Source organism: Bos indicus x Bos taurus, chromosome 3, assembly GCF_003369695.1.
Source record: "Bos indicus x Bos taurus breed Angus x Brahman F1 hybrid chromosome 3, Bos_hybrid_MaternalHap_v2.0, whole genome shotgun sequence".
NCBI classification, from domain to species: Eukaryota; Metazoa; Chordata; class Mammalia; order Artiodactyla; family Bovidae; genus Bos; species Bos indicus x Bos taurus.
Window position 1 is genome coordinate 78422001 of NC_040078.1, and position 24003 is coordinate 78446003.

The 24003-nt window shown below is 40.0% G+C and overlaps 1 protein-coding gene across 1 annotated transcript in view; it reads left to right on the forward strand.

The window, feature by feature from the left end:
- SLC35D1 (solute carrier family 35 member D1) overlaps window positions 1-24003 on the forward strand; it is a 47633-nt gene that overhangs the window by 17132 nt on the left and 6498 nt on the right. The window contains exons 9-11 of the mRNA XM_027536953.1: window positions 11718-11785; window positions 12889-12967; window positions 17092-17174. Coding sequence (XP_027392754.1) covers window positions 11718-11785; window positions 12889-12967; window positions 17092-17174 — 230 coding nt within the window. The remainder of the gene's footprint in view (window positions 1-11717; window positions 11786-12888; window positions 12968-17091; window positions 17175-24003) is intronic.

Sequence of the window (24003 nt, forward strand, 5' to 3'; positions counted from 1 at the left end):
TACATGAAACTAATAAAGTAATCACCAGTTTGCTTGTGAGAGAGAAAACAGGAAAGTGTAGAACAGAAATGCAATGGAGACTTCATTACTTTTTTTTTTTCTGATTGTAGAACTGTATGAATTTATTTAAACTGCATTTTAAAAAAGGAACATAAAAAAAGATAAAGTTTTTTTTCTGTAAATAATGGCTATCCAGTGATGAATTCTAAACTTTAAAATCACTGGGGGAAGTGGGGCAAATTAACTTGTTTTCATTGTTTCGGAGTTTCAGACTCCTGACCCAGGATTCAAACTGAAGCAAAATCAGATCCAAATTATTTTTCTGAAAATCCCACTGTTAACCTTAGGAGGGAGAGAAGGGAAGTCTTCCCTCTGTTGGAGCAAGAACCCAATAAGAGGGCTCTGAAAGGCCAGCACCCCAGGGAGGCAGGAGTTATACAGAGCAGTTGATGGGGCTGGCACAGCTTTTAAGGAAAAATTGAAAGCCAGTGAGGAAAATAACTAAATTTCTATAAAAGTGAAAGGTAAGATCCGGTTGTACAACTCATCCCAGTGAGCACGTAATACTTGTCCTTGGCAAAGTGTTCTGAGAAACCGTGTGTGTGTGTGTGTGGTGTAATTTTTCAAAAAGTTTAAGTTCTCGAAGTCCTGGGCTTACCAGAAACCAAGGAACCGATATATTCAGCATTTAGTTTTTCTAAACACAAATCTTCTAACTTTAAAACATACTCCTTAGAAAAAAACAAAACCAAAAACTGTGGTAAAGCCAGCTTTTACTTTTAACAGAAGATACCTAGTTAACATTGATAAAGGTGGAGCAAGCACCAGTTAACTAATGGCTTTCTGAAGTGTCAAATTGAAAAGACTGTGTTTCAACTTGTTAGTCGCTGCCTCCAAAAGGGAATGTGTGCAGCACAAAGCCAGCGATTCAGAGCGTCGGGAGCTGGAGCCTGGGTTACTGGCAGCACACCCTGTTAGGTGTTCTCACGTAGGGGTGGGAGAACAGACCCTTTGCTGTAGCTCTCACAAGGCCGGCACTGTAGGCACTTGCACCCTGTATAATGTCTTCATTCTGTCACTGGTTAAATTACGTGGGTCAGATGAGTTTTACAGGAAAAGTTCCTGCACAGATTATCTATTGGGAGGTATCTCTTACTAAGCATTGCTACTAAATAATGAAGAATTATTAGGCTGTTGCTTTAGCCTGTCCAGGGTTATAAATCTTTTCTGGGTCACTCTGTGAACCATTATAGACTGATTCTCAAACCCTGAAGTGTTCTTTCCCGTATAGAGACAGGGCCCTTCTGCTTTTCTGGGCCTTGGTATTCTCAAACATGATATGAGTGGATTGGATCAGTTATTCTTTATTTACGAATGACTAGATCTTTCTCTGTGATGGGGTTAATGGTGACCTCCTCCAAGGGGGAGTATGCCATACCCAGGTCTAATGCACCCAGAGCCCCTTGCCCCTGTAGCCGTCCACTGCTGACCCATACCTCCCAGGGGATACTCAAGCAGAGTTCTGTCTCAGTCTCTGTGGGGTCTCTGGTCCTGGTGTGTACAAGGTTTGTTTGAGTCCTCTGAGTGTCTCTGGCACTGGTATGGGGTTTGATTCTAAAGACAATTTCGCCCCTCCTGCCATCTTGTTGGGGCTTCTCCTTTGCCCTTGGACATGGGGTATCTCCTCAAAGTCACTCCAGCGCTGTGCAGCCACTGCTCCAGTGCCACAAGACTGGGAAAACGGACTCTTTTAGGGCAGGAAAAAACCCATGTGTGCACCAGGACCCAGGAGAAAGGATCAGTGACCCCACAAGAGACTGGCCCAGACTTGCCAGTGAGTGATCAGGAGTCTCCAGTGGAGGCATGGGTTGGCAATGGCCTGCTGCAGGGTTGGGGGCACAGAGTGCATCAGTGCATGCTTGGGACCTTTTGAAGGATGTTGCCATTATCTTCATTCAGTTCAGTTCAGTCACTCAATCATGTTCGACTCTTTTCAACCCCGTGGACTGCAGCATGCCAGGCTTACCTGTCCATCACCAACTCCCAGAGCTTACTCAAACTCATGTCCATTGAGTCAGTGATGCCATCCAACCATCTCATCCTCTGTCATCCCCTTCTACTTCAGCCTTCGATCTTTCCTAGCATCAGGGTCTTTTCAAATGAGTCAGTTCTTCACATCTGGTGGCCAAAGTATTGGAATTTCAGTTTCAGCGTCAGTCCTTCCAATGAATACTCAGGACTCATTTCCTTTAGGATGGACTGGTTGGATCTCCTTGCTGTCCAAGGGACTCTCAAGAGTCTTCTCCAATACCAACGTTCAGAAGTTTTGGCTGGATGGACCTTTGTTGGCAAAATAATGTCTCTGCTTTTTAATATGCTATCTAGGTTGGCCATAACTTTCCTTCCAAGGAGTAAGCATCTTTTAATTTCATGGCTGCAATCACCATCTGCAGTGATTTTGGAGCCCCCAAAAATAGGTGTCTCTAATTTTCTTGAAGAGATTGCTAGTGTTTCCCATTCTATTGTTTTCCTCTATTTCTTTGTATTGATTACTGAGGAAGGCTTTCTTATCTCTCCTTGCTCTTCTTTGGAACTCTGCATTCAAATGGGTATATCTTTCCTTTTCTCCTTTGCCTTTCGCTTCTCTTCTTTTCACAGTTATTTGTAAGCCTTCCTCAGACAACCATTTTGCCTTTTTGCATTTCTTTTTCTTGGGGATGGTCTTCATCATTGCTTTCTTTACAGTGTCACAAACCTCCGTCCGTAGTTCTTTAGGCACTCTGTCAGTCAGACCTAATCCTTTGAATCTATTTCTCACTTCCACTGTATCATCATGAGGGATTTGATTTAGGTCCTACCTGAATGGTCTAGTGGTTTCCCCTACTTTCTTCAATTTAGTCTGAATTTGGCAATAAGGAGTTCATGATCTGAGCCACAGTCAGCTCCTGGTCTTATGTTTGCTGAGTGTAGAGCTTCTCCATCTTTGGCTGCAAAGAATATAATCAGTCTGATTTCGGTATTGACCATCTGGTGATGTCCATGTGTAGTATTCTCTTGTGTTATTGGAAGAGGGTGTTTGCTATGACCAGGGTTCTCTTGGCAAAACTCTATTAGCCTTTGCCCTGCTTCATTCTGTACTCCAAAGCCAAATTTGCCTCTTACTCCAGGTATCTCTTGACTTCTATGTTTGCATTCCAGTCCCCTGTAATGAAAGGGACATCTTTTTTGGGTGTTAGTTCTAGACGGTCTTTTAGATCTTCATAGAATCATTCAACATCGGCTTCTTCAGCATTACTGGTTGGGGCATAGACTTGGATACTGTGATAGTGAATGGTTTGCCTTGGAAACAAACAGATCATTCTGTCATTTTTGAGACTGCATCCAAGTACTGCATTTCGGACTCTTGTTGACTACGATGGCTCCTCCATTTCTTCTAAGGGATTCTTGCCCACAGTAGTAAATATAATGGTCATCTGAGTTAAACTTATGCCACAGAATTCTTTTCATTCCCGTGGTTTGTTTTATATTATACTACCAGCACCTGTAGAGCCAGAGACTGTTCAAAATAGGACAGAAACCTTAGAAAGCATCTTTGTATGTTCTGTCTGTAATCATACCCCCAGTCAGCCAGGATTGAAGATTGCTGGCCTTGTGGCAGAGAGCGCATCTACTTCTGTATCACAGAGAATGACCAAGCAAGTCATTTTCTTCACAATAGCTCTTCATCAGTGTTTTCTAGAGGCAGACGTTTTAAAGTTTTTTTTTTTTTTTCCTGAATAACAAAGTACATTCTCACTGTGCCTTCTTTATTTCCTATCTTCAAGAGAAGAAAAATTTGCTTGCACATCTATCACTGAGAGATGACAGTGGTAGAAGTTAAAGTGAATATTCTCTCTGAATGTAAATTATGTATACATTTAAAGTGTCTGCATTTTATTCTCTCACTGATTCTCACAAGAGATAGATAGATGGAGCAGTTGTCTATATTTGTAGCATAGGCAGCAGAGAAGGCAGTGGCACCCACTCCAGTACTCTTGCCTGGAAAATCCCAGGGACGGAGGACCCTGGTGGGCCACGGTCCATGGGGTCGCTAAGAGCCGGACACGACTGAGCGACTTCACTTTCACTTTTCACTTTTATGCACTGGAGAAGGAAATGGCAGCCCACTCCAGTGTTCTTGCCTGGAGAATCCCAGGGACAGGGAAGCCTGGTGGGCTGCCGTCTGTGGGGTTGCACAGAGTCGGACACGACTGAAGCGACTTAGCAGCAGCAGCAGCAGCATAGCTAGAGGCTTACAAAGGTTAATGACTTCCTAATGGCCTCACAGGACATTAGTGGCAGAGTTGGAATTAGAACTTTGGCTTTTTGACTTAGTAACCGTGTAGAACCATCTGGGAGAAAAAAATTCAGACTATATTGCCTTGTCTTTGGTTTTCCCCAGTAGTGCTGATGGAAAGATGATAAGTTATAGGACTGCATGGGCGTTTACTAGCTGAATAATTTGGAGAAAGTTACTTAATATTTCTTAGCCTCGAGCATAATAGCTTAATAAGTTGTGGATTTTATTTATTTATTTATTTTTAATGCTGTTTTATGGTAGGGAGAGTGGACTCCATTGTACTGTAAAGCTGTTAGGGTTGTATTTATCCTGCAGCTGTACTCTCAGATGGCTGCTGCTTGTTCTATCTCAGCCAAGACCCATTCCTGTGGCAGAGCAGGGGGTGCAACTGGCTGCCTGACCCATTGACTGGCTTTCTCCAGAGATAGGCTGAGTATGTAGGGAAAGAAAAAAAACATCTTGGGAGAATTATTTTTCTATTTTTGAATTATATATAAATGGAATTATGTCAATGAGATTTATTTTTAGTATTCTACAGATATAGTTATTATGTTCCCAAAGGGCATTGTGCACTATATATGTGGGGCATTTTTCTGAATAGAGTTTAATGTTCAGTGTAGAGAACATTGGGCTTGAAATGTATTAAGTCCCCCATTGATTAGCTGTGTTACCTAAAGACAGTCACTCTTTGTCTTCTGGGAATAATAAGACTTGGCCTTTCTACCTCACAGGCTTGTTGTAGGAATCAAATGATGGGGTGTATATAGAAGCACTTTGCCAACTATAAAGTGCTCCACAATACACGGCAGTGCATTTTTAACTGTTAAGGCAGTGCATTTTTATTGCCACTGTTTATCCCTTCATTATCAACAAATTCAACTGAACTACCTTCAGCTCAGTGCTCTGAGGCCCACCATGGGGTCTGGAGCATGATTGAGTTTTAGTAGGTGTCAAATTGTACATTGAAAGCGGTAAAGGATTGTTGAGAGAGAAAGGATGAGAAGAGAAAAATATATATATATATATATTTAAAAAGGCTTAAGTGGAACTTTTAGGGATGAAAAATATAATCAGAATTTAAAAATAAAGCAGAAAGTATCAAGCAACAGATCAGGCACTACACAGGAAGAAAAGTTCAGTGAGTTAAAGAAACAGCAATAGAAAGTGTTCAAGATGAAGGACAGAAAAAAAGACTAGAAAACAAATGAACAGATTATTAGTGATGTGTGGGATAATACTAAGAGCACTAACATTTGTGTAACTAGAGTCCTGAAAAAGGGCTGAGTGGGGGGCAGAAACAAATTTGAAGAAATAATAGCTGAATTTTTTCCAAATTTGATGAAATCTCTAAACCTGCACACACAGGAAAGTCAATAAACCTTAAATAGAATAAACATAAAGGAAACTGTACCATAGAGAGGGACATGCCATAATGCTAAAGGGTTAGTATAGGTGGGTATAACAATCCTAAATGTGTACATACTTGATGAGAGAGCTTCAAAATAATATGAAGCAAAAACTGACAGCACAGAGAGGATAAATAGACCAACCTGTTGGAGATTTTAATATTCTACTTTAAGTAATTGATAAAAATACCTAAACTGAAGGTCATTAAGGATAGAGAAGACTTGACCAGCACCATCAACCAGCAAAGCCTAACTGGTGTTTGTAGAGCACTTCTGTCAAACAGCAACAGGACGCTCATTCATTTCAAGTGCGCATGGAACAGTGCACCAACATGGACTACGTTCTGGGCCGTAAAACAAGTCTTGGTAGTTTAAAAGAATTGCAGCCATCCAGGTACGTGTACTGATCAGCCCAGAATTAAACTAGAAGTTAAAATATATTAAAAACAAGAAGATTTAAATTCAATGATCTAAAGTGTCTCCCTTAAGAAACTAGAAAATAAGAGCAAATTAAACCCAAAGTAAATAGAAGGACGCAGAAATCAATGAAATAGAAAACGGAAAAGCAAAGTGAAAGCTGGTTCTTTGAAAGGATCAATAAAAGTGCTAAACCCTGGCCAATTAATCAGGACAGAAAGTCAGAATACACAAATTACCAACATCAGAAATGAACAAAGGGCATTATTACGGAGCCTATATATATTAAAGGGATAAGAGAATTATATGAACAATATGCCATAAACTGAAAAACTGAGAAGTGTACAAATTCTTGAAAGACAAAACTGTAAAAGCTCACTCAAGAAGAAATAGGTAACATGAATAGCCTTACTCTATAAAATAATTAACTTGCTTGATTTAGTTAAAATAATTAAAAGTCCTTGTTAATAGGGCTATTTAGCCCCATCTTTATTAGAGAAATTGGATTTGTAGTTGAAAACCTTATGAAAAAGGACACTTTAGGCCCTGATCACTTCACTGGAGTGTTTAAGGAAGAAACAATGCTAATTCCACATAAATTCTTCTAGAATGTAGAAAAGGAGGAAGGAACACTTCCCAAATGATTTTTTTATGAGGCCAGCATACCCTCTACCACTAGCTGACAAAAAAAATTATAAGGAGAGAAAAAACTGTAGTCTAAAAAAATCCAGCAATATATAAAAAGGACACTATCTCATGACCAAGTTGTGTTTATCTCAGGAATTAGGGTTAGTTTAAAACTGGAAAATTAATCAGTATAATTCATCATATTGGCAAGAATAAAATAGAAGAAGGGCTTCCCTGGTGGCTCTGTGGTAAAGAATCTGCTTGCCAATGTAGGAGATACAGGTTCGATCCCTGGGTTGGGAAGATGCCCTGGAGAAGGAAATATCAACCCACTCCAGTATGCTTGCCTGGGAAATCCCATGGACAGAGGAACCTGGCAGGCTACAGTCCATGAGGTCACAAGAATCAGACACAACTTAGTGAGTAAACAACTGCAAAAATGGAAGAAACATGTCAATAGTTAGAAAATGTAGTTGATGAAAGTGACACCCATTTATGGGTTTAAAATTCTCTGCAAACTTGGAATAGAAGGGAACTTTCTCAATCCAATAAAGGACATGTACCAAAATAATATGTTGCTATCGTACTTAGTGGTGAATGACTCAGTACCTTTTCTCTAGGACTGAGAACAGGGCAGGGATGTCCACTCTTATATAATGTTCTATTCAGCATTATACTAGAAGACCTTATCAGTGCAAGAAAGTAAGAATAAGAGATTATAAAGGAAGAATTTAAAATACCTCTATAAAAACCATGATCATATATGCAGAGAAAAAAGAATCTAGAAAAGAGTGATTCAGTTCAGTTCCGTCGCTCAGTCGTGTCTGACTCTCTGTGACCCCATGAATTGCAGCACTCCAGGCCTCCCTGTCCATCACTAACTCCCGGAGTTCACTCAAACACGTCCATCGAGTCGATGATGCCATCCAGCCATCTCATCCTCTGTCGTCCCCTTCTCTTCCTGCCCCCAATCCCTCCCAGCATCAGAGTCTTTTCCAGTGAGTCATCTCTTCGCATGAGGTGGCCAAAGTACTGGAGTTTCAGCTTTAGCATCATTCCTTCCAAAGAACACCCAGGACTGATCTCCTTTAGAATGGACTGGTTGGATCTCCTTGCAGTCCAAGGGACTCTCAAGGGTCTTCTCCAAACCACAGGTCAAAAGCATCAATTCTTCAGCACTCAGCTTTCTTTACAGTCCAACTCTCACATCCATACATGACCACTGGAAAAACCATAGCCTTGACTAGACGGATCTTTGCTGGCAAAGTAATGTCTCTGGTTTTGAATATGCTATCTAGGTTGGTCATAACTTTCCTTCCAAGGAGTGTCTTTAATTTCATGGCTGCAGTCACCATCTGCTGTGATTTTGGAGCCCCCAAAAATAAAGTCTGACACTGTTTCCACTGTTTCCCCATCTATTTCCCATGAAGTGATGGGACCAGATGCCATGATCTTCGTTTTCTGAATGTTGAGCATTAAGCCAACTTTTTCACTCTCCTCTTTCACTTTCATCAAGAGGCTTTTGAGTTCCTCTTCACAAAAGAGTGATTAGAACTAACTAGTTTACAAAGTTGTAAGATAACAAGGTCAGCATGTGAAAATCGACTGAACTGTCATTTACCAGCAGTGAACTTTTGGAAACTAAATAGTACCATTTACAAAAGCTTCAAAAGTATGAAATACTCAGGGAAAAGTTTAGCAAAATATGTCTATATCTGTGCCCTGAAAACTTGACAGAACAATAATAGATCAACGAAACAGAGCAGAGAATCAAGAAGTAGAAATAGACCATGTGGTCAGTTGTTTTTGTTGAAGTTACCTGAATAAATCAATGAGGAAAGGATGATCTCTTCAACAAATGGTGCTATAGCAATTTGACATCTGTATGCAGAAAAATGAACCTGACCCCTACCTCAGGAAATACACGAAAGTTAATTGAAATGTATTTTGAATTGCATTGTGTTGTTCCTCCCCTAAGTCATGTTGAGGTCCTACCCCCGGTACCTCAGTGCCTTTGAAATAGGGTCATTACAATTCATTAAGATGAAAAGGTAATGGAGTAGGGTATACCCTAATCCAGCATCACTGGTGTGGTTAGAAAAAGAGGAAATTTGGATACAGACAATAACATAGAATGCCATGAAAATATGAAGGCAAACATCAGAGTGATGCCTCAGTAAGCTAAGGAACACCACATTGCCAGCACATCACCAGCGTCTAGGGCAGAGGCATTGTCCCCCACAGCACTCAGCAGGCACCTACCCTGCTGACGCCTTGAGCTTGGACTCCTGGCATTTAAAACCGTAAGAAATGATTTTTGTTTTTTAAGTCGCTCAGTTGGTGGTACTTTGCTACAGTAGCCCTAACAGATTAACAGTAACAAGTTTTCTAGGTCCGTTTATTTTGGTTTTTTAAAACCAAATGAAGGTAGAGCACTGGGAACTCTCACACAGTGCTGTTGGGAATACACTTTGACATTTCCATATAAAAAGATACATTTACTGAAGGAACCAAAAGTATTATGTCAAGTTAAAGAAGGCACCTATAAAAGAGTACATACTATACAATGCCATTTATATGAAATTATTGAATGGCAAAACTCCAGTAACAGAAAGGAGATCAGAGGTTCCCAGAGGCTGTAATGGGGGAGGGATTGACTATAAAGGGGCAGGAGGGACCTTTCTAGGCTAGCAAATATTTTTGCTTTACAGAGATATAATGGACATTTAATATTGTGTAAGTTTAAGTTGTACAACGGTTGATTTGATAGTTATGTATTAGGAAGTGATTACCATAGTAACATGAGTTAACCCTACCGTCACCTCACATACCTGCCATTTCTTTTTTTGTGGTGAAAACACTTAGGATCTACTCTCTTAGTAACTTTCAAGTATGTAAACTTCATAGTTTTGTTAACCATAAAACCGTTTTTGCACATTAGAGCCCTAGAACATATACATCTTCTAAGTTACAAAGCCAACATCTCACTGTTTCCCCCTGCCAGTGCCTGGCAGCCACCATTCTGCTCTCATTCTATGCATTTGGCTTTTTTAGATTTTTACACGTAAGATCAAACTCTGTCCGTCTTTCTCTGTCTGATCTATCTCACTTTGCATAATGCCTTCAAGGTCCGTTTATGTTGTTGCAAAATGCAGGATGTCCTTTCTCATGGCTAAATAATGTTCCATTGTGTGTGTGTGTGTGTGTGTGTGTGTGTGTGTGTGTGTGTGTTTCATCCTGACTGTAAAATGTACGTTCTTGCCAACAATATACAAGGATTCTCTTTTCTCCACACCGTTGTCAGCACTTGTCATCTCTGATGACAGCTATTCTAACAGTTGTGGGGTGCTATCTCATTGTGGTTTTAATTTGCACTTTTTTAGTGATGTTGAGTACCTTTTCATGTACCTGTTATCCATTTATACCTTTTTTTGGGGGGGGGATATCTACTCAATTCCTTTGCCCCCTTTTTAATTGGATTGTTTGGGGTTTTTCTTGATGTTGAGTTATACGAGTTTCTTATGTGCTTTGGCAGTTAACCTCTTATCAGATATGTAGTTTGCAAATATTTTTCCCCATCCCATAGGTTGGCTTCTCATTTTGTGGATTGTTTCTTTTGCTGTGCAGAAGCCTTTTAGTTTGATGTCGTCCCTCTTATCTTTGCTTTGGTTGTTTGTTCTTTTGGTGTCATAGCCAGAAAATTGTTGTCACAATCAGTGCCAAGGTGCTTTCTCCTCTGTTTTCCTCTAGGTTTTATGGTTTTAGGCCGAACTTTCTTTATCATGATTGTAATGGTGGTTTCATGCCTGTACATTTGTCAAGACTCATTGAATTACACACTTAAAAATTGGTGAATTTAATTTTTTTATATGTTATGCCTCAACAAAGAATCATAAACAAGTTGAATGTCTACTGTCTATCAAATGCTGTGATTCAACTAATGTGAAGTGGGTCCTCCCACCAGGGAGCTCCCCGCCTGTAGCTGTGGTAGAGGAGGACTTGCGTTCAGAGAGAAAGAAGGACTGAAGAGGAGTAGTGCTGAGGCCGGGGGAAGGAGCTCTCAATCTGGGGAGGCCCCACAGAGGAACTGCTTGGCTTCTAGTTTGATGGGTGAGCAGGAGTCAGGTGAATGTCGAGGGGCAGGGCATTCCGGGCAGAGGCATGTGAGTGTGAAATGCATGTTATGTTTTATAAACCACGAGGAGCCGGGTATTGCTGGAGCCCTGGAGCTATGAGATTTGTGTTGAAGTGGCAAGAGTTGAAGTTGGACAGGTTGGCAGAGAGATAAAAAGTGGAATGTTCCTCAGATTTGCTTGAGAAACTTATATTGCAAGAGAATTTATGTACTTGAGAGAGAAACACTCCCTCATGGGTGAGAGACAGATGATGAATGCACACTGTCGTTTCTGTTCATTCCTTTGACTTTTGGCTTAGAAACAAAGGGGAACAACAGAAACTTTGCTTTTATAAAATCAACTGTTTTAAAATAGTAATTCTCCCTGGACAGACCTCAACTGAATTTAGGTAACTAAGACTGTACTTGAGCTTTCACACATGACAAGGAAGAAATATGTTTTAAGATTTGAGAAAGCCGTTATTTAATACCAGCCATCTGGGAAGATTGCCGAAATTAGCAAGACATGGCTTGTGCCTTCAAGCAAATAGCAGTTTCTTGGTACCAACATGGAGAAATATAAAATCTCACTCATGTTACATTTTGGAAAGGAGAAAACCTTACAAAACTGCTTGTTGATTCATTTCCATATATATGAGATTCTTGAACATCACTCTTTATCCTTGGAGTGATGCATGGAAGTGTATATATAAGACTGTGTGATGGGAGCAACCACACAGGGTTTTCATTAATGAATGATACCGCCGACTTGGAGGGCCTGCTCTAAAATCTGGTGCTTTCTTGTTTATTACAGGCATTGGATTTTGAAGGCTGGGGTGACACCCTCTTTCTTCTGCAGTTCACCCTCTCTTGTGTGATGGGGTAAGCCTTTGCTGCCTTGTTAGCAGATAGTTTTCCTAAAGAAATTTGGTCTAGTGTCTTTCTGCCTCATTCCTGTCTCTTGAATGTATCAGCTTAGGATAAACCTCCAGACTCAAGTGGTTTCACCATCCTTGGGAATGTACCCCCAGGGCTACCAAACTAATCTCAAAGTCATGCTTTTAGAAGGATGAATGAAAAAAACTAAATATTTATTCAGTAAGCTAGTATGTGATAAGCACCATTATATTTCAACATGCATTATTTAATTTTATTTCTACATTAACCATTTGACAGATATTGTTGCCCCTACTCCTTACTGCCTGAGAAAACAGGCTCAGAATTCAAATAAATTGTCTTAATTTTGCAGAATTAGTAGGCAGTAGTAGCAGCTTTTGGATTTAGGACTGACTTCTCCCTACCATGTTGAAGAAGGCAAGAGGTATCTGCAAATGTGCCTCTTCTCTTCACCTCCAAATTTCCCTAATGGTATTTTTTCCCTCAGCCAGTCATTTCAGTTGATATTCGTGACTGGATCTAGCCCAGGCTTGCTACATAGTGACTGGATGCTTCAAAATAAAGATGACACAGTAGCTTGGTACTGAGTCAGGCTCAGAAGCCTCATTGTAAAATCTGGGAGTGCCGACTGCTGCCACTGTTGTTAAGTGAACTATATCCCCTCTTAAAGTAGTTCTCACTTGTTTTTCTTCCATCCTTAAAGTATCTCTCTTGTCTTCACCCTGGTCCAGAATCATATTGCCCTCATGTTACATATATACCTGAGCCAGGGTCTGTAAGCTCTGAGCTTTGTATCTCAGTTAGGTGAATTAGGACTATGATCTAAAAAGATGACTCATGATTGTGAACGGTGGTTTCAAGGTTTTAGTGCAGTAGCTGGGAGAAGCACCTGATCATTAAATGGACATGTGTTTCTCTTTAATGAAACTAAAAAAAAAAATCCAAAGCTTCAATAGAAGCAGCAGTGAGGTGGGAAAGCTCACAGGCAGTGTCTAGTGAAATGTACTATCATTTCCCTTGGCTAGGGGTTATTATAAAACAAGCAGTTAGATTTTACTTATAAGATACCTTTTCTTTATTTTTTCCAGATTTATCTTGATGTATGCTACAGTACTTTGCACTCAGTATAATTCTGCTCTTACAACTACAATAGTTGGCTGTATTAAGGTGAGTTGAAAAGGTACTGTATTCTTTTCGGTGCCTGCTTTATTTGAAAAGTGTTCTTCTAAAATAAGTCTGACTGTGGCCTTCACCCTTTCATTCTTATTTCCTCACGTGTTGCCTTGCTGGTTTGACAAAGTGTGGTGATGGTTTCTAGAACAATCCTGAAGAACTCAGGGAGAACATGATCTCCACTTTCAGGCAGCTTAGGTCTGAGGAGTGAGAAAAGGAGAATGCGTCATCTCAGAGGGGAGGAAGGAGAGTGATATTCAGCCCTGTTTCTGACAGGAAAGGTGACCAGTTTGGAACTGGTGGGTTTGTCCCTTTAACTCCTGACGAGAATTATTCTCTTCCTCGCTGAGCTCTGGCTGCGTCGTAGAAGGATGCCTGCCAGAAGCTAATCAAGAGTTTTCCTAAGCGTGAGCCAAGCCTTAAATGGCCCACTATTAAAAGCTGTGTCTGACATTACCAGTGATGTCATTTCCTCCCGATCCATTTTATTTGAGGGAGGCTCATTTGTCTTCAGCCAGGAGAGCCACATTGACTTGAATATTGAGCTGCAGTTAGCAGCTTGAAGCCTGAGGCCTCTTTCATCTGAGTTTGTGATTCTAGTGCTTTAAGATCCAAGAGGCCGCAGCATCCCTGAATTCCAAAAGCATTAGTGAGGTAGGCTTGCTTTCTTTTTTAATTTTTTTTAATATAAATTTATTTACTTTAATTGGAGGCTAATTACAATATTGTATTGGTTTTGCCATACATCAACATGAATCCGCCACGGGTATACACTTTCTAAAAGAGCACAATAGAGAGAGGTAGGTCCTTGATCATTTGGAGGAAACAGCACAGTTCCCCTTGGGGCTTAACTTCTGGTGCCTCATTTGTCAGTCATGAGGGAAGGGATTGCAGAGTAGAGTTTGTCCTGGTGTGCTGTGTTTCCCTTTGTACCCGCCATGGAGTTGTATTCATAGATACCAGACCTCATTTTAGAACTAGATTTGGGTTAAAGCCTCAGAAGGTCTGCGATTTCAAACATAGAATTGGAGCGTTTGGTGTGAATAGAATTCTAAATTAAGCTGTAATAACTGTGTGACTTCTATGAAAGCTAGAGATAAGCATTTGAAGGCCTGGGCTGGCTGAGACAGTTTCAGCCCCAAATTTAAGATAGTTTCAGCCCCAAATTTGAGATTGTTTCAGCCCCAAATTACCTCTCCAGCCCTGTTTGGGTTTTGTAAAGTTAATGCTTCAGGAGCAAAGTAGATGGCTTGCCTCTTCAGAATAAAAACAGCAGGAACACGAGACACAGGACAGTTGGTGCCTTGTTTTTAACCAAGAAGAAGGATGGTATGGGAAAGCTATTTAGCAAATAACTAAACCTAATTGCTTAGATTTTCTTAGTGTACATTTTTCATTGTCATCAGTGTGAGGTATGAATACAGTAATGCTCTCATCAGCATTAAGTCCAGTGCTTTTCTTTTGATATTTCCTCCTCTCCACAGAATGATATGAACTTACTCAGTCCAAAGGGAATGGTTTTACTTCTAAACTCTAGAGGGAGGAAAAAAACTGGAGTATCTGATTATAGTTGACCCTTGAACAAAGCAGGTTTCAACTGCTAGGGTCCACTTTACTCATTATTGACCAGAGACATATTAATATGTTTTGTTACCCAAAAACTATTGACCAGAGACATTTCTGTATTCACTTACATAACAAATCGTCAGCCATAGGCGTTAGTGTCTGCAAAAATCCCCAGTCAATAATGTATTAACATGCCGAATTTTTTCAGTAGTAAATATTACAGTACTGTACCATCTGTGGTTGCTGAATCCACAGATGCCCAATCTCAGATAAGGAGGGCCATCCGTAAGTTGGGCTTTCCTGGTGCCTCCAGATGGTAAAGAATCTGTCTGCAATGCTGGAGACCCAGGTTGGATCCTTGGGTCAGGAAGATCCCCTAGAGAAGGAAATGGCAACCCACTCCAGTGTTCTTGCCTGGAGAATCACATGGACAGAGGAGCCTGGTGGGCTGCAGTCCATGCAGTTGCAAAGTTGGGCACAACTGAGCAACTGACATGCACACACAGATCTATAAGTTATACTCAGATTTTTCACTACACCCCAACTCCAGCTTTGTACAAGGGTCAACTGTGGTTTATATTGCTCTTGCTTCTCACAGCTGCTAAGGTATTGAAGGATGTGTTATACCTTCAGACAGATGGGAGTACCCTGATAGCCTTGCTGGTTTGGAGTTGGGCCAGAGTGGAGCTTCTTTCCTTAGCCTCCCAGTTACAACCTGGGTAGTTCTGTTCAGTCACTGTTCTCCAGCAGGCTTTAAGTTGCCTTCTGTGCTTGAAGAACCTAACCCACTAAACCCTTGGGTCAACATTCCTTGTTTCTCTTAAGTGTGGTGGTAAAATTACTTAGGAGAACTTGTTAAACGTGGAGGGTCCTAGGCCCACCTCAGATGTTTTGAATCAGAATCTCTAAAGCAGGGCATGGAAGTCATCAGGGTTTCCTGCTGAGTCTCAGGTAAACTAAAGGCTCAGAATTGTGGTCTTCGTTTTGAGCTCCCAGCACAGACCCTCCTGGTGAGTTCTACTTTGGGGGCATGAGTGTGTCTTCTGATAGAAAATCTTGGTTAGGATGCTTTAATATATAGTTTTTCTGACTTCTGACTGATACTGAGCAAAAGATTGGATTCTCTGTTCTTTCCTTTTCTGAAATTCTTGGGCAGTTTATGCTGACTAATCTCTCTTTTCCCTAAATCTCTCTATTCCAAGAGGGGTCCTGTTAATGCATTTTCCCAAGTTGCCTACCAGCCTTGTTTACAGTTATGTGGTATTTTTTTTTTTCCCCTCTCAAATAATAAGAAAAATTGCTCTAAAGTGACTTTTTTTTCTCTATATTTAGACCTGGAAGAGGCCAACATAATTTTTAATGCTCTCTCACAGGGTACTACTCCACTATAAGAATAATTTTGAAGTTTATTTTTGGCCTTTTCAAAACACGATAAACACTTTACTTTCTGCTTTGTAGGCCTAATCTAAGAGAGGCCAGGTACTAAAAATATGTGTGACATTTACCGTTTTGGCAGTTGTAATAGCACAGGAGTCAGTGACTTAAGAATGGAAAAAAGGTTAGGGAAGAATTGAATAAGAGCTTAAACTTCGGAAATTTTTATTTTATCTTTGTGGTCTGAGGATAATTAAAAAGGAGCCAGAGGTTTTCACTGCTGTGGGCCCAGTTTGAGGCCTAGTTGTGAAAGTGAAGTCGCTCAGTCGTGTCCGACTCTTTGCGACCCCATGAACTGTAGCCTACCAGGCTCCTCTGTCCATGGGATTTTCCAGGCAATAGTACTGGAGTGGGTTGCCATTTCCTTCTCCAAGGGGGAATCTTCCTGACTCAGGGATCAAACCCGGGTCTCCTGCATTGCAGACAGACGCTTTACCCTCTGAGCCATCAGGGGAGGCCTAGTTGAGGAACTAAGATCTCACAAGCTGAAAAAGGAGCAAGATAAGCAGGTGTTTACACCTGGGAGATTAAGGGAGTTGGGAGAAGTGATTTTATGTTTGATACTTTGAGATGACTTCCCCTTGTTTTTTTAAGATACCAACAGAGTCCTCTAGAAATAGTCTTTGAGTTGGTAAATTCTCCATCATCCCCTTTTTCCCTTTCAAAAAAAAGGGAAAGATACTTGCCTGTAAGCAGATTTTCCTTCACTCTCCCCTCACAAAGTCAACTGCTATGTCTATGGGAGGAAAAAAACATTGTTTTTGAACTTGTTAAATGTGTAGAAATAGCCCTGGTAATAACAGTGATTCTTTATTTAGATTTGTACTGTCGGCCCATATCACAAGGAAGGGGAAAGTTTGATGATCTTTTTAGTATTCTTTAGTATTGGTGAAAGCATTTAGCTTCTGGAGAGACCAGGAAGAGACTGATGTTATTGTTTGTTAGTTGATGTTCATACTCATGCTACACTCATTTTAGGATCGTTGGGTTTTTGTTAGTTTCTCTTATTTGCTTTTGTAATTTAAGGATATATGTTTGGGTCATTGTGTGGATGACTTTATTTGAATATTGAAAAAGTTCAAACCTGTGTAACAGTATTTTGCCATTTTTCTTTTTAGAATATATTAATAACTTATATTGGAATGGTCTTTGGTGGAGATTATATTTTCACTTGGACAAACTTCATTGGCTTAAATATCAGGTAAGTAAAAATATTTAACTGTAATCAGTTGGACAGACGGATTTAGATTGTCAAATAGTCACAGTTAGCTTGGACTATTTAATGGCAAATTTGTTCACTTGTTATTAAACAGACATTTGTGGAATTCCTACAATATATTATACAATTAATGTCTTTTTGATAATGCTTTTTAAGGAAAAAGGAGAAAGTGGTTTCATATTTCATGCACAATTTTTGGGGAGTCTTTTCTGGAAGTTGAACTCCTTTTGCTTAGCCTTGAAAGAATAATCTTTTATTTATTGTGCTAGATGTCAGTGCAGTGTTCTTAAGAAAATTCCAGGCTAAAGAATAGCAACTCTCTTTATATTGCTTTATATGCATCTTACTTTGGACACATCACTGCATTTCTTTAGACTTCATTCATCTTTAACAATGATGAGGGTAACTTGCCTGAAGGAGCTTTTTTAGTTTGAGAATTTTGAATTTCATGGCTTTAAATACTATTTATATGCTTTAAAACCCTCAAATTTTAAAGACCTCTGTTCTGAACTCAGACTTGTATATCTAATTAGCTCACTTGACATCTCTGGCTGACATGTCCAAAACTGAACTCCTTGTATTTCCTCCAAAGTCTGTTCCACCCACAGCCTGAACATTTCAACTGGTGACACTCTATCCTTCTGGCCTCTCAATTCAACAGGCTTGGAGTTATCCTCAATTCTTCAGCTTGTACCCAACATCCAGTGTGTTAGCAAATTCGATTGGTTCTACCTTCAGAATACATCCAAAAAGATCACTTTTCACCATCTGCATTCCTTCCATCATTATCTCAGCCGCCAACATCTTTTGCCTAGATTACTGCTAGTCTTCTATACTTGCATCTCTGATTTGGCTCATCCCCACATCTCACCCCTAGTCAGTTCTCAAGAGTAGACAGTGTATTCCTTGTCAGAGCTAGGTCAGAACATGTCGCTGTTCTTTGTACTCCCCTCTCCATGTCCCACGGAGAAGGCGATGGCACCCCAGTCCAGTACTCTTGCCTGGAAAAATCCCATGGACGGAGGAGCCAGGTGGGCTGCAGTCCATGGGGTCGAGAAGAGTCGGGCACAACTGAGCGACTTCACTTTCACTTTTCACTTTCATGCATTGGAGAAGGCAATGGCAACCCACTCCAGTGTTCTTGCCTGGAGAATCCCAGGGATGGGGGAGCCTGGTGGGCTGCCATCTGTGGGGTCGCACAGAGTTGGACACGACTGAAGCGACTTAGCAGCAGTAGCAGCAGCTCTATGTCCCAATGTCCTGACAAGGCCCTACAAAGTCTGTCCCTCGCTTGCCCTTCAATTTCAATTTTAGCTCTTGCTTCTCTTCTCCCCCACTCTATTTCATCTACACAGACCTTCTTGCTATTCTTTTCGAATACAGGGCATGCTGTCTCTTTAGGGTGTTTGGACAGAATATTTTCTTTACCTGGAACACTGTACTGCCAGATACTTGCATGGCTGGTTCCCGTATGCCTATATATTTTTGCTCAAATGTTACCTACTCATGGAAGTTTACCCTGACCACCTTATGTAAAATTGCAACCTGCTCTTCCTCTTCTGATGCTCTGAAGCCCTCTTATTCTATTTTTCTGTTTATTTCTATGTATACTATGCATTTTCTATCTCCCCTGCTACAATGTAAGTTCCATGAGGGTATAGATCTCTGCCTGTATTGTTCACTTATCTTTTCAAGCTCCTAGAATGAGTTCTGGTCATTGCTTAATATTTGTTTGATGAATTCTCTATGGATTGGTGATTAAAAAAACACTTTGAAAACTATAAAGGTCTTTAATGGTAGTATGTTTTTAATTTACAATAAATTATATAACTCTCGAGCTTTTATATCTTTAAATGTAAATAAGTGATAATGCCTATTCCACCTTTCTTATGAATCAGTGTGAGATTTAATAATAAGATAATAATTCATTATTTTCCCTTCCATGACATTTATTTGCCATTATTATTGTTTGTCTTTTTAGAGGAAAATTATTTGTTATTTGTGGGGGTTGGATATGTTGTTCAGAGGTTGGATATGTAAATATGCCTGAGGATGGCATATTCTGGAAGGAGGACGAGCAGTTGGGTCTCAGATCTCATTCACAGTTGCAGTTCTGATACTTAACAATTGTGTGATTTTGAAAGCGTTGTTTTTTTCTGATCTTCAGTTTTCTTACATATTTCCATTAGAAACCTGTATCTTTAGAGTTGTTGGAATGAAATAATCCAATGAATGAAGTACCTGATTCATTGCTTGATAATTTATGCTTAGTAGATAATCAGTTTCTTTCATTAATAGTTGTGAGGAATGTAAGGATCAACATGGTGAACTAGTTCTGAGTTTGCATGTAGCCTAAGCTTCCTTCATTTCTAAAAATCTAGATTAAAGAGTCTTTATGATACATTATAGGCCTGATTCAGAAATGCCTTGATTTTTTTTTTTTTTTGGTCTCCTTCATGTAAGAACTTGATGGTTAAAATGAAGTTAAGAGCTGCTATTTGCATTTTCAGATGTCTGCAGTTAAATCTCATAACATAGTATCTTATAAGAAATATTGGGTTTTTTTCCACATTGCAGGCTATTTTAAAAAAAACTTCAGTGCCTGAGTATGTTGGAACGTTTCATGTGTCAGCCCAACATATGTCAAATCTAAAGTCTTGAAAGTTTCTTTTTGTGTTAAGAGGTGATTATAGTTCTGGTTAAACAGTACTGTTTTGCTAGCAAGATTAGTTGATAATGATGTCCTTGGTACTTTTCCCTTATGTAGTATTTTTAATAATTTCGAATTGCCTTCACATTTTATTGTAATAAATTTTACAGGCCATATCTCTTTAATCTCTGTTTCATTACAGAGTTAAGGAGAGTAAGTAGGATACTTATTTGCCAGTCAGCATTCAAATTATTTGCAGAGTTAGGATTAGAGTCCAGATGACCTTGTGTTTCAAATACCATTTCTTTCCCTTACAACTTGCATTTCAGTGTCTGTAAAGGAAAGTATATGTTGCCTTTTTTTTTCTTTCACTTTTCCTCTTTAAAAATTATGGTTTTGGGTTTTTTCCCATCTTACACTAGTTAGTAAGTGGACTCATGGATTACGAACATTACTTTTTGTTTTTTTTAATGTGAAAAACCAAACTTAGATTGGCTACTTAGTAGATTTCACATTGATTGAAAATGGTATGAATCCATCCTTGGCTGATTGCACTTTGAAAGAAATCACTAATAAAACTGTACTTGTGAGTACTCTGATGAATCTAGCTTCCCTTCATCCTGCTTGGGGTTTTTTTTTTTTTTTTTTTGCTGTTTCAGGAAAAGTTAAATAGTCCTTTCTGATAGGATTCAATTCTAGGAAGCAAGAGGTTTGTATTGGTAGGTTCTCAGGCTCCAATTTGATTTTTTTTTTTTTTTTTTCCTGTCCCCCAGTAGGACTCTGTTAAGAGCCTGGCTATCTCCAACTTCCCTAAGTGCCTTTTTCCAGTGGCCAATTACTGTGTGTTCACTCAAGCTCAAAAAAGCAGAGCGAGTGGGGAATGAATGAATGAGTGGTGAAGGGTGGTGACAAAATGTACTTCTGTGCTTTCACCAGAAGTTGGCCTCTGGCCTGTGTCTTTGGCCCAAGTAATGCAGGCTTTCTAAATAATGACCCCAGCATCTCCATAACTGCCCAGGCTAGAATTCATAGAACTTTTGGAGTTTATTTTTATCTATGATTCTTTTTTTTCCTTCTATTAAAAAAAAAACAAACACCATGATTTAAATATAGTAAAATCCACCCCACCCCCATTTCCTGTACAGTTCTGGGAGTTTCGATAAATGCAATACAGTTATATAACTACCACCGCCATATTCAAGGTATAAAACAATTCTAATACCTCCCAGATCTCCCTGTGTCCTTTTTCATTGAACCTCTCTCCCCTGCAAAGATCTGTTTTGTATCCATATGGTGTCCCGAATGTTGTATAATGACACAAAATGTTATGCAGCTCTTTGTCTGACCTCAACATATTGCATGAGATTCCATGTTGTATTTGAGATTCTGTGGTTTGCATGTACCAGTAGTTGGTACCTCTTTCCTGCTGACTGTGGATCCCTTAGGGTGGTATGTGCATGCTTAGTGGCTCAGTCATGTCTGACTCTTTGTGATGCTTTGAACTGCAGCGCGCCAGGCTCCTCTGTCTGTGGGGTTTTCCAGGCAAGAATACTGGAGTGGGTTGCCATTTCCTCTCCAGGGAATCTCCCCAACCCGGGAATAGAACCTGAGTCTCCTGCGTCTCCTGCATTGTAGGCGGATTCTTTACCTGCAGAGCCACTGGGGAATTCCCTTTTACTGCTGAGTAGTAGTCTATGATGGAATTCCCAGATCAGAGATTGAACCTGTGTCTCCTGCATTGGCAGGTGGATTCTTTACCATTGAGTCACTTGGGAAGCCCTGAAGTTCCTTTATTATCGATATTTTATAAATGAGGAGGCTGAGGCTTAGAAAGTTTCAGTCTAATGCATTCTGAAGACATGCATTGGGCCTGTTTCTGTTTGCCTGGCGCTGTGCTCTAGAGAGGTGTGGTACATTCACTCATATGGCTCTGCCAAGGTCACACAGCTCATGTCATTGAAGGATTTCAGCCCTGATGGGTTGAACTCCAGAGTCCAGGTTCTCACCCTTTAATGAATTATCATTCAGTAAATGACTAATTAGTTATAATGTAGCCTAAGTGAACCATATGTAGCCATTGCCACTTTAGATTCTCAGCTGTCTGAGGGCAGAAATCACTTGTCTTATTTATAGTTGTGTCAGTACTTATCAGTGCCTGGTCTGTAACAGGTATCCAACTAGTAATAATAATAACCAAATACCAGACAATATTTTTTTATGCTTAGTCTTATCCTCTGCATTGCCCTAAGTATGCCATACTTAATCTAACAGTTCTCTGAGATAGGTGCTGTGAGAATTTCATTTCATAGACGGGCTGAGAAACTTGCCATGTATTATCCAGCTGGTGAAGCATTCAGTCCATGATTGCCTTCCAAGTTTCCCTAACTGCAGTCCAGTAAAAGTGAATAGAGGAATAAATTAATTTTATTTTCATATCCCATCAGCATATGTCATCATACTGGTTACATAACTCTTGAGCCAGCCTCCTTTTGTGTAACACACCCCATTTTACTGTACCTTCTGACATCAAACCAGAGTCTATACAGTCTCTGGGGTGGGCCGTGATGCAGCTCAGAGTCTGGCTTCAGAGAGGACTTTGGTCTAGCCACTTCTGCCTGGCTCCTGAATCTACTGTTCCTGCATTTGGGACTCCTTTACCTGTTTCCTTAAAAGGAGGTTTTGCTTCCTGGTTCCAGCCTTCTCCTCCTGCATAATTCCATCCTGGCAGACTCTTCTAGTTCCAGGCTTCTCCTGAAGTGAGGATGTGAGCTCTTCTTAGTGGTTCTCTCATTTGGAGAGAGAAGGATATGTTTTGTATTATCAGTGGGTTGCTGCTGCTGTAACAGTTACCAGGCTTTTCATAGAGATAAATAACTGACTTCTCACTGGAATAACTTGGACTTCTAAAATGTTGTAGGGAGGTTAGCTAGCCCTTCCTTACAGAAGAGCACTGAGATGGAATATAGCAGCAGATTTGTATTCTGTTATGGGCACTGCCACTGGCTATTTATATAGTTCACTTTTCATAACCCAGTTTTCTTTTGCCCAGTTTTTAAGCCAGGGTTGTCTGCTTTAGTTCAGCTACTAAACTTCCCTGATTGATCCTGGTCATGAGGTCTAAAGTTATTTTGCAGGAGACTAATGACATTTGAAGGAACTTCTTCCAGGTGTGGGAAATATATATATTACTTTTTTAAAAGTTCTGACAGGAGTCTTCTACCTACCTTTTAAGGGTTTTTTTTTTGTTTGTTTGTTTGTTTGTTTTTTTTTAAGGCAGAAAAGAAAAAGGAGTGGAAGTAGGGGAGAAAATGATGGAAATGCTTGAGCAGTTTGGATTCAGCCCTGAGTCGGGGAAGAGTATCAAAGATATCAGGAAAGCAAAAACAAAAAACAAAAAACCCTGTTTCCAAATATGTGAGAGAAATGCCCCCTTTCCAAAAACACTGACATTAAATGGGAAGAATAGGTAGAAAGCAAGTTTTTAGGTTCATATTCTTTTGTTTCTTTAACTTTTCTCTAGTTGAGTCCTTTAAAAAACAAAACTGTATTGTACATGAAGGCAATCTTATCAGAATTCTAATCTTAAAAGAGAGCATCTACCTGACTCACATCAGTTAATAAAACAAATAATATCCTTATCAATGCCATTGAGTTCCAAAGAAATCACAACAAAATTTGGGAGCCTTTTAATTTTTTTTGTAAATTTACTCCTGGCCAAATTCCTAAAATGCCTAGGCAGATAGAATGGTTAACAAACATCCTGGTCAGACTTTTGTGACTGAGGTACTTCTATTTTTAAAGTATATGCACACGAGGGAATGACATTTAATGTCCTGTAATGGCACTCCACTCCAGTACTCTTGCCTGGAAAATCCCATGGACGGAGGAGCCTGGTGGGCTGCAGTCCATGGGGTCGCTAAGAGTCCGACACAACTGAGCGACTTCACTTTCCCTTTTCACTTTCATGCATTGGAGAAGGAAATGGCAACCCACTCCAGTACTCTTGCCTGGAGAATCCCAGGGACAGGGGAGCCTGGCGGGCTGCCGTCTCTGGGGTCGCACAGAGTCGGACACGACTGAAGCGACTTAGCAGCAGCAGCAGCAGTAAATCATAACAAAAATAATATGAAAAAGAATGTATGTATGTATATATATATGAAA